The sequence below is a fragment of the Schistocerca nitens genome, chromosome 12, assembly GCF_023898315.1.
Source record: "Schistocerca nitens isolate TAMUIC-IGC-003100 chromosome 12, iqSchNite1.1, whole genome shotgun sequence".
In the NCBI taxonomy this organism is placed as follows: Eukaryota; Metazoa; Arthropoda; class Insecta; order Orthoptera; family Acrididae; genus Schistocerca; species Schistocerca nitens.
The window spans coordinates 120,327,082-120,341,712 of NC_064625.1; the positions used below are offsets into that span (position 1 = coordinate 120,327,082).

The window sequence follows — 14,631 nt, forward strand, 5'->3', positions numbered from 1 at the left end:
GTGTAGTTGGTGCCCTATGATGTCGAGCATTGTCCTGAAGAAGTAGTGTGCATTCCTGTGCCATCCCAGACATTTTTTCTTAAAGGTAACGTTGGCTTTATTCTTGCTGAGTAGTACAAGTTGCATATAGAGTGTTTCTCCTTCATAAAAATCACAGAACATCGGCAAACAATTACTCCAAAATATGATTAAAATGACCTTACCAGTTAGTAGTTACATTCTGAATTTCTTACAGACAGACAATTCAGGGTGTTCCACTGCATGGTTTGATGGTCAGACTCTGGCTCAATATGCTATATCCAAATTTCTAAGCAAGTTCCAAACCTGTCCAGAAATGCATTGCAATTGAAATGATTTCCGATCTTGGAGAAAATGCAAAATCTCCATTTTTTGTGACAATAGTAAGGTCTTTGAAAACCCAACTTGTACATGTCTTATAGAGTTCCAGATTGTTTTGAATGATAGAATGAGGTGCACCAACACTTGTTCAACATTTTTCAGCAGTTTGTTGAACTTATGTCTCCAGTATTCTCAGATAAGTGAATCAATACGAGCTGACAATGCTAATGTTAATACTGCTACTGGACTCGCAGAATGGTGCTCACTGATTATGCTTTTGAGGCCACATTTAAACTTTTGCACCCAAGTGCAAAAACTTACATGTTACTGCACTGTTTGTTGAGAGAATGTTTTTGATGGTTGAACACTTTCCAAAAGTAAAAATTGGCTCACAAAACACTTTTCTTCAAAACTGCTTTCTTTTGTGGAGGACACCATTGGGAGACCTTAGATGTTTTTACATAAATATTAATCAAACAAATGACTAACACACCTTGCAAGGTTGGCAGCTAACACTGTAAGAGTTTCAGTTCCCTGCATTAGGTGTTGGCTTCACTATATACATTTGTCTGTTTAATTATTGAATGACCCTTGTATTAAAACAAACCAGCTCATCATAAATACAATTTTTATGTTCCATTTCTTCCTTAATTTGATATCATCACGGCAACAACTACATTTTCTGGTGACAGAAGTCAGGAGTTTGTGATAGATGGAAGCTCTCACATGCAATTTGAAAATTAATAGCTGGTAAACTGGGCACATATGGAAGCTAAGGAAGGCTCAAGAGGGCACACAGGAATTCACAAGGCCTCTCAGGCAATGTCTGTGTGAGCACAGCACTATGTCTGTTGATTTCACCCAAATGCTCTCGGATCTTTAAAGTTTTAGATGCAGTCATTAACAGCTGTATTATCATGCTGTGTGATCGTGATCAACACCCACAAGTTATTGAAAACAGATGATGTGTACATACAGGCACAGAGAAATGTAGTATTAAAGCTTTCTTTTCCTATCATATGAGAGTGATTCAAATATAAACTGTAATCGTGCCAGTGCACTGCACAAAAGTTCAGAGTAGGATTGTGGAATAGGGGGTTGAAGATCAGTGTGTTATGGAGGGTGAAAAAGCTTGGTTTTGTTGCTGCATTCTGTTCTGGCCTGGGTACAGGCACAAGAGAGCAAGAGGTTCCTTTGTATGTTCTGCAATCTATCATCATAAAGATTTTAATCCATGAAGGAGTGCAGTCCTCCAAGAGTTTAACTCATTTGAAGCCACAGTTTGGGGGCACTATATTGTCCCAAAACTGAGTGTTTACTTGTGACAGACAGTTTAAAAATGGCTGAGAAAGTGTAGAAAAAGATCATGCTCCATGGCTGGGGTCAAGTCTCACAGATTACCGGATCCGTGCTGTTCAAGAGCTTATTGAAGGTGATCTCCTGGGCACTGTTGAATAGATTGCATAAGAAGTGGGTATCATCATTGCGAGTACTCATACCATTACCAGTTAACAACTTGGCTTTAGAAAAATTAGTGTTTGATGGGTACCAAGTGCTTAAAAGAGCAGAACAGAAGGAGAGGATATTTTAAGCTCATCGTCACATGTGATGAGACATGGGTCCATCTTCACGCTTCAGAATCCAAAATGGCAGGTAAGTAGTGGTGAGGAAAGGATGAAGCCTGCCCAGTGAAAACCAAAACCCATCTCTCATTCAGAAAAGTTCTTGTGACTGTATTTTTTTACTACAGAGGAGTGTTACTCATTGATTTTCTTCACGATCAACATATGGTGACTGCAGCTCACTACTGCCAGTTGTTAGCATCAGCAAAAGTCATCCACCAAAACAAAACAAGAAATACACAAATTGGTGATATGCACTGGGAAACCTTTGAACCAGTCTCCCTACAGTCCAGATATGTGTCACATGAGTGTTTTTTGTTAGCATCCACGAATCATCTGCAAGTGATTGATTCAAAAACAATGAAGACATTGAGGAGAGTAAGCACAGTTGGTTGACAGTGCACCCACAAACTTGAACAAGGACTGTTCAAGCTTCCAAATCACTGCAAATATGTGTACAATGTGCAGGAGGCTATATAGAGACAAACTGAAGGTTTCAGTTATGTAAATGATTAATCAATAAATCTATTTATATTTGAATCACCCTCATAACTCACTGATTTATTATCCACTGTCTAATCTCACTTTCCTTGTTATAACTATTTCTTCACCCCAAAATTTCAGCATGGACAAAAAGGAGTTTGTGATGGATCAAAGGAGCATAATGTATGAGCAGTTCCACTCCCCTCATCAAATAACATCGTTCTCTATCAATGATAGCATTTTTCAGTGAAAATCTATTTCCTTGAAGCTTTAATTTTTATATTTTATTTTATTTTTACTATGTTTCTTCATATATGTACTGTCAATTACAAGACAGTATCACCTCATCTTCAAATACCTGTTGCGTTTGCTTCATGAATCGAATGCTGCAAGCACTGTAACCATCCTTCCATAAAGAAAGTGTGTACAACACATCTGCCACACAGCTAGATAATTCATGTCAGACACCGCTACTCTCTATGCCAAAACTAAAATAGCACAGTTGCATCTCTTTAGGAAGGTTGGAAGTTCCATATTCCCTGGTAACTGAAGTCTCTGTGATACAATGAAACTCTCATAAGCAGCTAGAAAATCAATGGCAGTTATGCTGGCATGTGAGAGCTTTCCTATAAATAAATGTCTGTGCCTCCTTTAATGGGAAGACAATCAATTCATGAACCATAGCCAAAAGGTATATGAAGATGAGCAACAATATCATAAAAAGACTAGATTGATACTCACCATGTAGAGGAGATGTTGAGTCACAGACAGGCACAATGAAAAGACTACTATACATTTGAGCTTTTAGCAAAAGGCCTTCTTTTAACATAGAAAACACACAAACATTTACAAAAGCACAATTCACACATGCATGACCGCTGTATCTGGCAACAGAGGTCAGACTGGAAGCAACTGTGCCTGATGGAAGGGCCAATCTGGCTGTTGGAGGTAAGGAAGACGTTAGGGTGGGGAGGGGGAGAGATAGAAGGATAGGGGAGGAATGCATACTGCTGATTGTGGGAACATGCAGGGACATGGTTGGGACAGGGTGTTGCTGCTAGGTGCAGTCAGGATGTTTTTGGGTGGGAGAAGGGGAGTGGAAAAGAAGAGGAGGGGAAAAGAAGAGGAGGGGAAAAAAAGGAGGAGAAAAAAGAGACAAAGTAGTGGGTGTTTTGGGGCAATAGAAGGCTGTGTAATGCTGGAGTGAGAGCATTGAAAGGGGACAGGTAGGGTAAATGACAGGGTCTAGCGAACATTGAGGCCAGGGGTGTTATGGGGCGAAATACAGAAAGCTACTGTTGATAGGAAGGACCAGGTGGTGCAGACTATGAAGCAGTCATTGAAGTGAAGCACATTGTGTTGGGCAGCATGTTCAGCAACTGGGTGGTCCAGCTGTCTCTTGGCCACAGTTTGCAAGTGGCCATTCATGTAGATCTGAACCAGATGAGGGATTTGGAATTCCTGGTGTTTAAGGAGGATTCCATCCCATGGCCACCTATTCGTGAGCCATCTAGAGGAATCCTTGCTAACCACCCAGAACTACAAAGCCCTCACCTTTTTCAGAGTAATCGATGACATCTTCATGACCTGTACTGAAGGTGAGGACACTCTATCCACATTCCTCAAGAACCTGAACACCTTGAACCTCACTCACTTCACCTGGTCCTCCTCAAACCAACAAGCCAACTTCCTTGATGTTGACCTCCACCTCAAAGAAGGCTACATCAGAGCTCTGTCCATATCAAACCTACAAATCACCAGCAATAACTCCACTTCAATACCTGCAACTCACTCCATATCAAGAAGTCCCTTCCATGCAGCTTAGCCACCTGTGGCTGTCACACCTGTAGTGGCAAGCAGTCCAAAAATATAAAGGCTCTCATTTAAGTCTTTGCAGACTTCAATAGCCCTCTCAACATTGTACAGAAGCAGATCTCCCATGCCTCATCTCTCCAGTCACCTACAACCTCCCACATTCCCACCATTCGGTCACAAAGGAGCACTTCCCTTGTGACTCACTACCACTGAGGGCTGGATCAACTGAATCACATTCTCCCCCAGACCCTCAGAGTTTCGACTACTTCTGATCGAGTCCTGAAGTGAGGATTATTGCACACACTATCCTACTCCCATAGTGATATTCAGCCGCCAACTGAACCTACACATTATCCTTGTCCATCTCTACCCCATCCCTGCTCCCAACCCCTTGCCTAATGTCTCGTGTCCCTGTGATTACGTAGGCTTTCCCGGTGTAATAAATCTTGAAAGTCTCTTCGGGTTTGCTGCCGGATCCTAAAATCAACTTGACTCGATATTTCGGTGATCCAACTGTTCACCATCTTCAGGAAAATGCTGCTTATGCTGATGAGTCCCGCAGTTCTCAGCGGGACTCATCAGCATAAGCAGCATTTTCCTGAAGATGGCGAACAGTTGGATCACCGAAATATCGAGTCAAGTTGATTTTAGGATCCGGCAGCAAACCCAAAGAGACTTTCAAGTCTCATGTCCCTGTAACAGACCTAGATGCAAGACCTGTCCCATACATCCTCCCAGCACCACCTATTCCAGACCAGTCACAAGCATTGCCTATCCCACAGAGGCAGGGCTACCTGTGAGAGCAGTCATGTGATCTACATACTAAGCTGCAACCACTACGCTGTGTTCTACATAGGCATGACAGCGAATAACTTGTCTGACTCCAAGAATGGCCACCAACAAGCTGTGGCTGAGAGACAGCAGGTCCACCCAGTTGTGAACATGCTGCTCAACACAATGTACTTCACTTCACTTCACTTCACTTCACTTCAATGACTGTGCCATCTGGATCATTCCTGCTAATACCAGATTTTCCAAGTAGCACAGATGTGAACTCTCACTGCAGTATATCCTATGTTCCTGTAACCCACTGGCCTCAGCCCTATCTAGCCCTCATCCTTCAACCACCCATCTCCTTGCCTACTCCCACTCCAGCACTACACAGCCTTCTATTCCACCAACACACCCAGCAGTCTGTCTCTTCCCCCCCCCCCCCTCCCCCTCTGCTACTCTCCTTTTCTGCTCCCCCCCCCCACCTCCTCCCCTGAAATCTTCAGACTGCATGTGGCAGCCCTACCCTGCCCCAACACATCCTTACATGCTCCCACAAGCCTTCCCTCCTCTAGCCTGCTATCCTTCTCCCATCAGGCGCAGTTGCTCACAGTCTGACATCAGTGGCCAAAGACAGTGGTTTTGTGTGTGTGTGTGTGTGTGTGTGTGTGTGTGTGTGTGTGTGAATGTGTTTTAGAATTAGAAGAAGACCTTTGGCCGAAAGTTCATATGTACAGCAGTCTTTTTGTTGCGTCTGTCTGCAGTTCAGCATCTCCCCTATATGGTGTGTAGCAATCTATTCTTTTCATAACACTCTCATTATTCCATCCTGTCTTGAAATCCATAGTACACATACGAGATAAACATGAAAATGAAATGTAAAGAATACAGCTGCAGGAAAATGACTTTCATTGTGATAAAAATAACTGCCTAAAGGTCTACGGATATTCAGTGCATAGACAACTATACAAAAATGGCAAGAGTGTGTCTGCCTGCAAAGGAAAACTATGACAAAGCAGGTAGTTTTCTTTCACTGATGTAACAAATGATGATACATGGGTATGCACTGAACTGGTATAGGACTGGATGATACAGTGCAAAACATCTAGTAACTCATAGAGGATATACATTTCAATCCCAATGGCAAGTGACATGCTCTACACATTACCACTGCTTTCTAGAAATTATCACAACAGTGTCTGACAGGGGAAATGAGGGGCATCTGTCTTCTTATAGATCATGTTCTTGATACTGTAGAGGCGAATTTCTTTCAACATGATTAGAATGATCAGTGAGCAGTTGAGTGGTGTAGTGTGCTCCCAACCCGTTTGGTCAGCCCCTTGACACTAGTGATTGACCGAGCTATGTTTTATTTTCATTTCCTGACAGCCTACCCTGCTGCCGCTGTGTACGGACAGTTCGCCCAGGCTATCCCCCCTCCGATGCACAACGTGCCCCCTGCACACAGGGAAGGTAAGGATTCCGCTTGGCCGTACACAATAATTCTAGCCGCTTTGCTTTAGCTGTCAGGTCTGTGTGGCGTTCTTAAAACAGATGTGGAAGGTATTCACTTTTCATTTGTGCAGTTTGCAAAATGACAATAGGTCTGACAGAAAGTGTGGCAGGGCAGAAAAGTGGATATCTCAGGACTAAAGAGAAGGCAAAGAAACTATCTTTCTTTGTATAGGCTCCATACAGGGTGCACCCTCTTTAAAATGTGGAGAAACAGTACAGATTTTTCTGAAGGAAGAGTAACACAATGAGCAAATGGTGAAGACACCTATATAACCATGAGTGCATTGCATAATGACATACTGCACTGACAGGATGGTGTAAAATGCTGTTGAAGGCATCTTTATTAGAAGACTTACAGGACCACATAACTTAGCAACACAGTGAAAAAAAAAAAAGTTTTTCCCCCTTGTAGCAACTTCAGCATTATGAAGCATCACCTTGGAGCCAAATGAAAGGAAGAATAGCATCAACATTTAAAAAATAATATGTGATAATCTCTCAGAAAAGTGATCAGTTAACTAAATCTGAAAATCAGTTTCTTGTCAGAGTTCACTCATGAATAATTGAATGACAGAAACAAATATCTAGAAAATGATGATATGGAAACTATATGTGAGAAGATCCCTCAGATATGAATTTTTATGTAATTTACAAGAGTAACTGCACTAATTCAAATAAAGTTTGAATAAAAATCAACTAAAATTACAGAATCATAATTGGTTTGCTTTGGAATCTGAGAAATCTGTCAGCTCATTATTATTGTCAGTTTATTTAATAAAATAATTTTGTTATGCATTATCTTTTCACTCATCACTGAACTTTCCCAACTTGTGCTTGAGAGCCTAAAATGAATACTCTTGTATACAGACTACCACAAAAAAACCATGCGGCAGATGTCAGACATCTACACCAACATGAAAATTACATAAATTGCTTATGGGGACATAGGGCATTTAAAGAAGTCTAGAAGTGATGCATTTGATTACTGAGGATCATTAAGAATAGGTTCTGTATACAACATAGTACACTAGCAGCTGAGTCTCCACATCCACAATAGGCCCTACTCAATACTGCAGTTATATACTATGGCTCTGCAGTTACACAAGGTAAATAAAATAGAAAGTTAAATGTTAGTAACCATCCAAATATGTAAAACTGTCCTTATTTTCTTCAAAGAATGTTTTCGAAAGTTGCAGTTTTCCCTGATTACCTCTTTTTTTTCTTTTCAGTGTAAAGAAAGTTTATTTGATGTTACTGACATATGAATTTCCTTTTTTATGTATATCTTGCCACACACACACACACACACACACACACACACAGATACACACACAGGGCAATGCGTCTAGCTTTTTCATGTCAAATAACTTTTTTGATTTGTTAAAGATATTTGTAACCTCATTGAATGTTTGTGAGGAGTAATGACCAGGGGCTCATAAAACAAAGAACAACTTCATTAATCACTGAGATGTAGGTATCAACTTTCTAAAATGTGAAACAACAAGAAGTCAATCAAAGAGTAACAATACACTGGCTATGGTGATAGTTGTGCTTTCCTCATAAATTAGCATTTCAGAGGCAAGTGATACATGGCACCTATGCCACCCAACAGGGAATATAGTAAACTTCTGTGTGGTGTACTATTCAAACAGCTGCAACAGCAGCACAAAATCCTCATATTCCAGGTATTGTTATTCAACAATTTCTTCTCACAGCAACAATACAGTTAAATAATTGAATCTGTCTCAAGCGGACATACTATACTACTGCAAAAAATATAGTTAAATAATTGAGTCTGTCTCAAGCGGACATACTATACTACTGCAAAAAATATCATAGTTCCATTTACAAAAACCATGTTGACACCTGTACCTTGGTAATTAATGAAGTTATGAAAACTCTTTGATCTTTGTTTCACGAGCTACCAAGCACAACTATATATACAGTCTAAGTTGACAGAAGTCGGACGATCGTGACCAATGCTATCCAGTAAACAACACTGTATTTAATAGACATGTGGGACTATGAATAATGCGATGACAAATTCAGTTAACTAATAAAATTTCAGCACTCACTAGGTATAGATGTTGTAAAAAGAGAGTTGTCTGCTATATAATGCATACAGTTTGTTGTTTAATAGACACAAGAAATCATTTAATACCAATAACTGTCATTTGACTTCTTTCGATTCTGCAACTCCAACCACCTATCTTGCCAAGAGCCTTCTTAGAGCCTGAATATAAATATTTGTCTAAGAGGAAAGAGCTTACAAATATCTTTGAAAGTCAAAAGTTATTTGTGATGAAAGGGTTGGGTGCCCCACCTGTATATACATATAAGTATCTTGTACTTGTCGAAACAGATGTTTTTGACAGAGCTTATGTTCCCTTACCAGTAAACTGTTATTACTTGATGTTGCAATTGAGTGTGGTCTGCTGTGTGGTAGTTTTAAGTTTATAAGTTGTTACAAATGGGTGGTACTGTAGGTATTGTTACTGTTGTGCATATCTGCATAGCTTTATCAGTGTCTTTATCTGTGTTGCCAACATCCACTCCAATATGTGTTAATGTAATTGTCTGTGCACATTTGTTTTCCACTGCCTTTGTGTGTATAAATCCTGTTATTTTCCTTTTTTAGTTAGCATATGGTGTGTGTTGTCTAGCTGTAATTTGGTTTAGCTTCATTTCCTTCACTGTCCTGTCTTTTAGTCCTTCGTGTCTGTCGAGTGTTCCGCATCTCCTCTTTGTTTCAGCTCTGTGTAAGTTTTGGGAGAAATACATTACTAACCATAAACTCTTTGAGGAATATAACTTGTTCATTACCTACTGCTGCAAACTGTACTCTATAGTAATTGTAACTAAATACTTTCTTTACTGCAGCTGCTGTAGACATGTCTCGGGAAACATGCATGAAAGTTGCTGATCTTTAGGACTGTCTCTAGGAATTTAGTTACTTGTTTAGTATAATGACACACTTGATGGAAAAGTCATCTCTCACTTGTGAGAAATTTTTATTTCACGAAAGCAAGATGTGAACTTTTTTACCAGACTGGATCGATGGATAATATCCTTACATTGTAAACTCGGGCAGTACATTTCTAGTAACACTGTGTTTTGCACAAGAGGAAAACCTTCCATTCATTAAGAAATTTAAGCAAACTGATAATATGATAACTGAATTGAAAGTTTTTTTTAAGCATATATATCAGTGAGAAATAGCTTTACTTTTTCTCAGAAAATTTTGCTTAACATTTGTTTGGTATGTACTTAGCTCTTCTGACATTATTACAATAAATTTACATATTGTGGAACAAATATATATTGTTTTCTAATAAACTACTAAAATGTGGAAGAGTTTAATAGATAAAGTCAAAACTAGTGAACCTGTTGACATTTTCAAGTAGGAGGTGGCAAATTTTCTTTCCTGTAAGGTGAAGAGTGTGTATATCATATCATAGTGCTGTAGTGTGTGAGAGTCAAGGAACACATGAAGACTCTGCTGAACATGATGTGGAGTCAGGCGTCTACCATGGCAGAACTATAAAGTGTGTGACATCTGGCATGGTACTACTGGCTGTGGTAACATACATAAAAGGTTTCTTTCTGTTATCCTGAAAGAAAAACAATGTGAACACAATAACTTTTGCCTTCTGTTAATTTGTACCAAATGTGTTTACTATCTTTTTTAACAAAACTAGTATTTTTTAATTCGTAACACTTTACAATTTAAATTACCTTAATTTTACAAACTGACAGATTTAAAGAATCACATAATGAGGTCACTTGAATGTTCTGAGGAGACTGGTGACTTTTATCAGTTCACTGCCTGACAAAAAAAAGTGAATCAGTCAGGAGACATGGTCAGAAGTCAGCGTAACTTTGTATACATATATACCATTGACAGGTATGAAAATGATCAGAGTTGCAATTCTCTGTGACAGGTAGAATGGCCACCTGAGAGCATTATTGTCATTCGAGTTTAATGTTACCCCACCTCATAGAGTATACAAGGGACGTGAACAGCAACAAATGTTGAATGATGACTGGGACATACACAGAGATGTGTGCTCATGTAAGGCAGATTTATCAGGATCCTCACTGTGGATCTCCATACGGCCAGCTAGTCAAATCGTGCAGTACCCAGGCATGCGGAGCATTTTGATGTGACATTAGCTCCGTGTCAGAACTGCGCAAGAACATGATGGCAGGCATACTCATTGTCTGGGTTTCGGTTGACTATGTCTGGTCACCATGAGGGAGAGGTGGAGCATCACCATACTGTCCACAGAGGAAATCGTAACTATGTCACATCTGCACCTGGCATCCAAGAATGAGTAACAGACTCATTCCAACACTCTGTGTCTACCCACAACATCGGCGGAGACTTGCACCAGCCAGACTAGAGAATTACTGTCCCACTTGTAGACTGCTGTTAACACCACAACACAGATAGCTGCAACTGGAGCGATGCATTTACACGGAAGCACAGACTGCTGACGAATGGCACCACACTGTATTCAACAACAAATCACCATTCTGCACTACTCCGGATGAGTATCGGTGAGTACATTGGCTACCTGAAAAGAGATCCCATTCTTCCAATGGTTTGGTGAGGACAGACATGTTACTCTTGCTCTGTCGTGTTGTCGGGCACCACTGGGTATGACTTGAGGTAACAGCTGGTAGTAACAGAGGGAATTCTGAGAGCACAACAGTATGTCACGTACACCCTGCATGCTCATGTGCTACATCTCGTGCAATAGTATTGTGGTGCCATTTTTCAGCAGGACAACACTCATCCACATATGATATATCTCTGTGAACTGTCTGAGTGATGTTGAGGTATTCCCGTGGCAAGCGGATCCCCAGATTGGTCCTCCTGTAGAACCAGCTCGGACGTTATCTCTGTCCCAGTACCAGTATCTGGGATATCAATGACCAGTCACAACAGCTCTTGGACATCTTGTCTAAGGAGAGGATACAATTGCCTTATGAAATCCTTCCCTTCTGGATCAGAGCACACATTCAGGCAAGAAGGGTGCAACGTCATACTGGTAAGTGGGCTCACATGCCAAGTTCTTTGTAAATTTGACTCTGTTTTGTAATCACTGAAATAACATCGTATACTGTCTAAATGATATACTGTCCAAACCAGAGAAGTTTGATTTCGTTTCCTCCTCCCCTTCTGGGTGCTTCACTTTTTTTGTCAGGCTGTGTATACGAACTCAATAGTTTTATCAAAAGACAAATCCACTTGACAGAACTAAAATATTTTGATGCAGGATTACTGTGCAGTACTTACCCTCAAGAGCTGAAATATTTAGTATTATTGATAGTCATGTGTATTAGTGTGTGAGACACCATCATAGTTTTCATAACAATTAATTCCTCAGTCAGGGAGCAGCTGGGTATGTTGGGGAAGGTTATAAAGGATGGGCACGTCATTCAGACCTCAGAACAAGAGAGATTCGGATATTGTGATGACTAATGGCAGGTGGGTCTCTCTCATCCTATCTCCTGAGGGTAGGTGATGGTCAACCAATATGTATCAAAATTTTACAATTCTCTCAAAAATTCACACTCTTGGTCACATTTTGATTTATTTCAGCTGAAACCAGTTTCATATTTATAGCCAATTTCCTGTCCATTACTGCTCATTTTGAGATTTGATTACAGCTGTAAAACAGAAAACAGTTATCTCTTTAAATTAATCAAAATGTGAGCATGATTCTGAGTTCTTCAATTTATTTAGATTCAAAGAAATCTCTGGACACGTGCAATGTTGCACCATATTTTAAAACACATGCATTTCCACAAGAGAGTCTGTTAGGTGTGCTGAAAACAGCACCAATTTGAATGGAGTAAAAATTAAATACAAAAAACCAAGAACTCAGTATTTACGTATGTAAGCACAAATTAGGACAGTATACTTTCACACATTCACTTGAAGCTATAGGTGTACAAATGTTAATGTAATTTACAATGTAAAATGTTACAGTGATACACCACAGCTAACATTTTGTTGAAATTAAGCAGAACACACATCACTTTTGTCTCTCTCTTCACTTCATCAGCATGACACATGACACACAGCAAGTTATACTTTGTTTCTTGTTACTGTAGTACTTCAATACTAAATGTTAACTATTTACAATCAAGTTTAATAATTTTCCAAAAAACAACAGTACAGAAGGTCAAAGAAATCTAATGATTTTTAGGTGGTACATTGGCCAGAATGAAAGATTTTTTATAAAAAATTCTGATACAATAGATACAAAGAACTTTTAACAAACTGCTAACCCCACCTTTCTCGCCACACATTGAACATGTGATGTCAAAAACTAGCCTGCAAGGAAGTCATGATTGTCCATTATCCCAGAGAAACCCTGAAATTATCAGATTTAGTAATAGGCTGTATGGAATTGAAGATTACTGGAAGTAGATTCTTTTTCATGTAGAATGATTTGCAAAATGCACAACATATATGTTGATGTTTACATACTGGTGAAGATAAAGTAACAGACCCCCTCAAATAGGTGAGAGCATTTACACACCACTTCCTGGATTCGGGGAATCATGCCTACCCGGAATCAAATCCACCTTGTGGATTAACAATGAGCCAACTAGGCTGGATGTGGTTTTTAAGTAGTTTCTTTCACTCAACTAAGTACATATTGGACTGGTTCCCACCACAAGTACATGTTACACAAACATTTAGAAAACGTTCTCTTGACACAGACAGATGGGGGTACACAGATTCTGCGTCATGGGTAATGGTGGCATGAGGAGGAGCAACTGGCCACCAGTTGTCACTAACATTTCCACATCCGAAATAACATGCCAATCCTGCAGAGGACAGAAACAGATGAGGATGAAAAAAAAAAGAAGAAGAAGAACAACAACAACAACAACAAAAAGAAGAAAAAGAAAATAACAGTCAGTCATTTGTAGGTTTCCTTCTGATTAAGACACTTACATGCAACATAAAATTTTTGTGACCTTGCAGTCACTGTTAAACATGTAAGGTTACACATCCTACAAGCTACATAATGCAATACATATTGTAACAAACGAAGAGCTATGTTCTACACAGGACATAAGGTTGACATTACCAATGACTGAAAATAAAAAATTGAACAGTTTTTACCTGTAGAGGCTTTGGAAGATTTATTTTGTAAACATACTTTTTGTAAGGACATAAGGGTTGCTCTTGCTTAATTTACAGGAAACAGAAATTTTGGTGTCATTACTGTTGACATTAGCATGACAAGAAGAAAAGAACAGGCAATAATTAAATTATTGGTTTGATAGTTACTCTGCCATTTCTTGAAGAAGAAAAAATCAGACCAAGTAGCCTTACAGACTTGACATACATATTGAAGCAAAGCTGCAAGAACAGCTACCCTCTATAGAATTGCTTTTTTCAACATTGTTACCTGAAGAGTAGGATGTTTTTTAGATGGAGGTGGAAATTAAAATATTTTGATTGCTTAGGTTTACAGCCACTGTAAAAATTATCTAGCAGGAATACATCACAGAAGCACTGCCAACAAACATAAAAGGCAATGTATAAACTTTTGTTGGCACTTTGGAAATAGAGTAAGAGAATTATATAGACAATACTTTTGAGAACACAGTGCTCAGGAAGAAATCTGTGCTACAATTTTGGATTTTTTAATACTGCTTGTTGCAAAATTTCTGAAAAAAGCAATATTATGTGAACACCAGCCTTTAAAACTCAGAGGTTTACCAGTAAGACAGTGATATGCAGGCTGCTGAAATCCTGAAAGAAAAATATATAAGGATACAATGATATCAATATAATAGAGGGAAACATTCCACGTGGGAAAAATATATCTAAAAACAAAGATGATGTGACTTACCGAATGAAAGTGCTGGCAGGTCGATAGACACACAAACAAACACAAACACACACACAAAATTCAAGCTTTCGCAACAAACTGTTGCCTCATCAGGAAAGAGGGGAAGGAGAGGGAAAGACAAAAGGATGTGGGTTTTAAGGGAGAGGGTAAGGAGTCATTCCAATCCCGGGAGCGGAAAGACTTACCTTAGGGGGAAAAAAGGA

At 39.4% G+C, this 14,631-nt stretch overlaps 1 protein-coding gene across 1 annotated transcript in view; it reads left to right on the plus strand.

Annotated features, from left to right (window-relative positions):
• Positions 1-14,631, plus strand: part of LOC126214945 (CUGBP Elav-like family member 4) — a 235,835-nt gene that overhangs the window by 159,781 nt on the left and 61,423 nt on the right. The window contains exon 9 of the mRNA XM_049941582.1: positions 6,420-6,503. Within this exon, the coding sequence (XP_049797539.1) occupies positions 6,420-6,503 (84 nt within the window). The remainder of the gene's footprint in view (positions 1-6,419; positions 6,504-14,631) is intronic.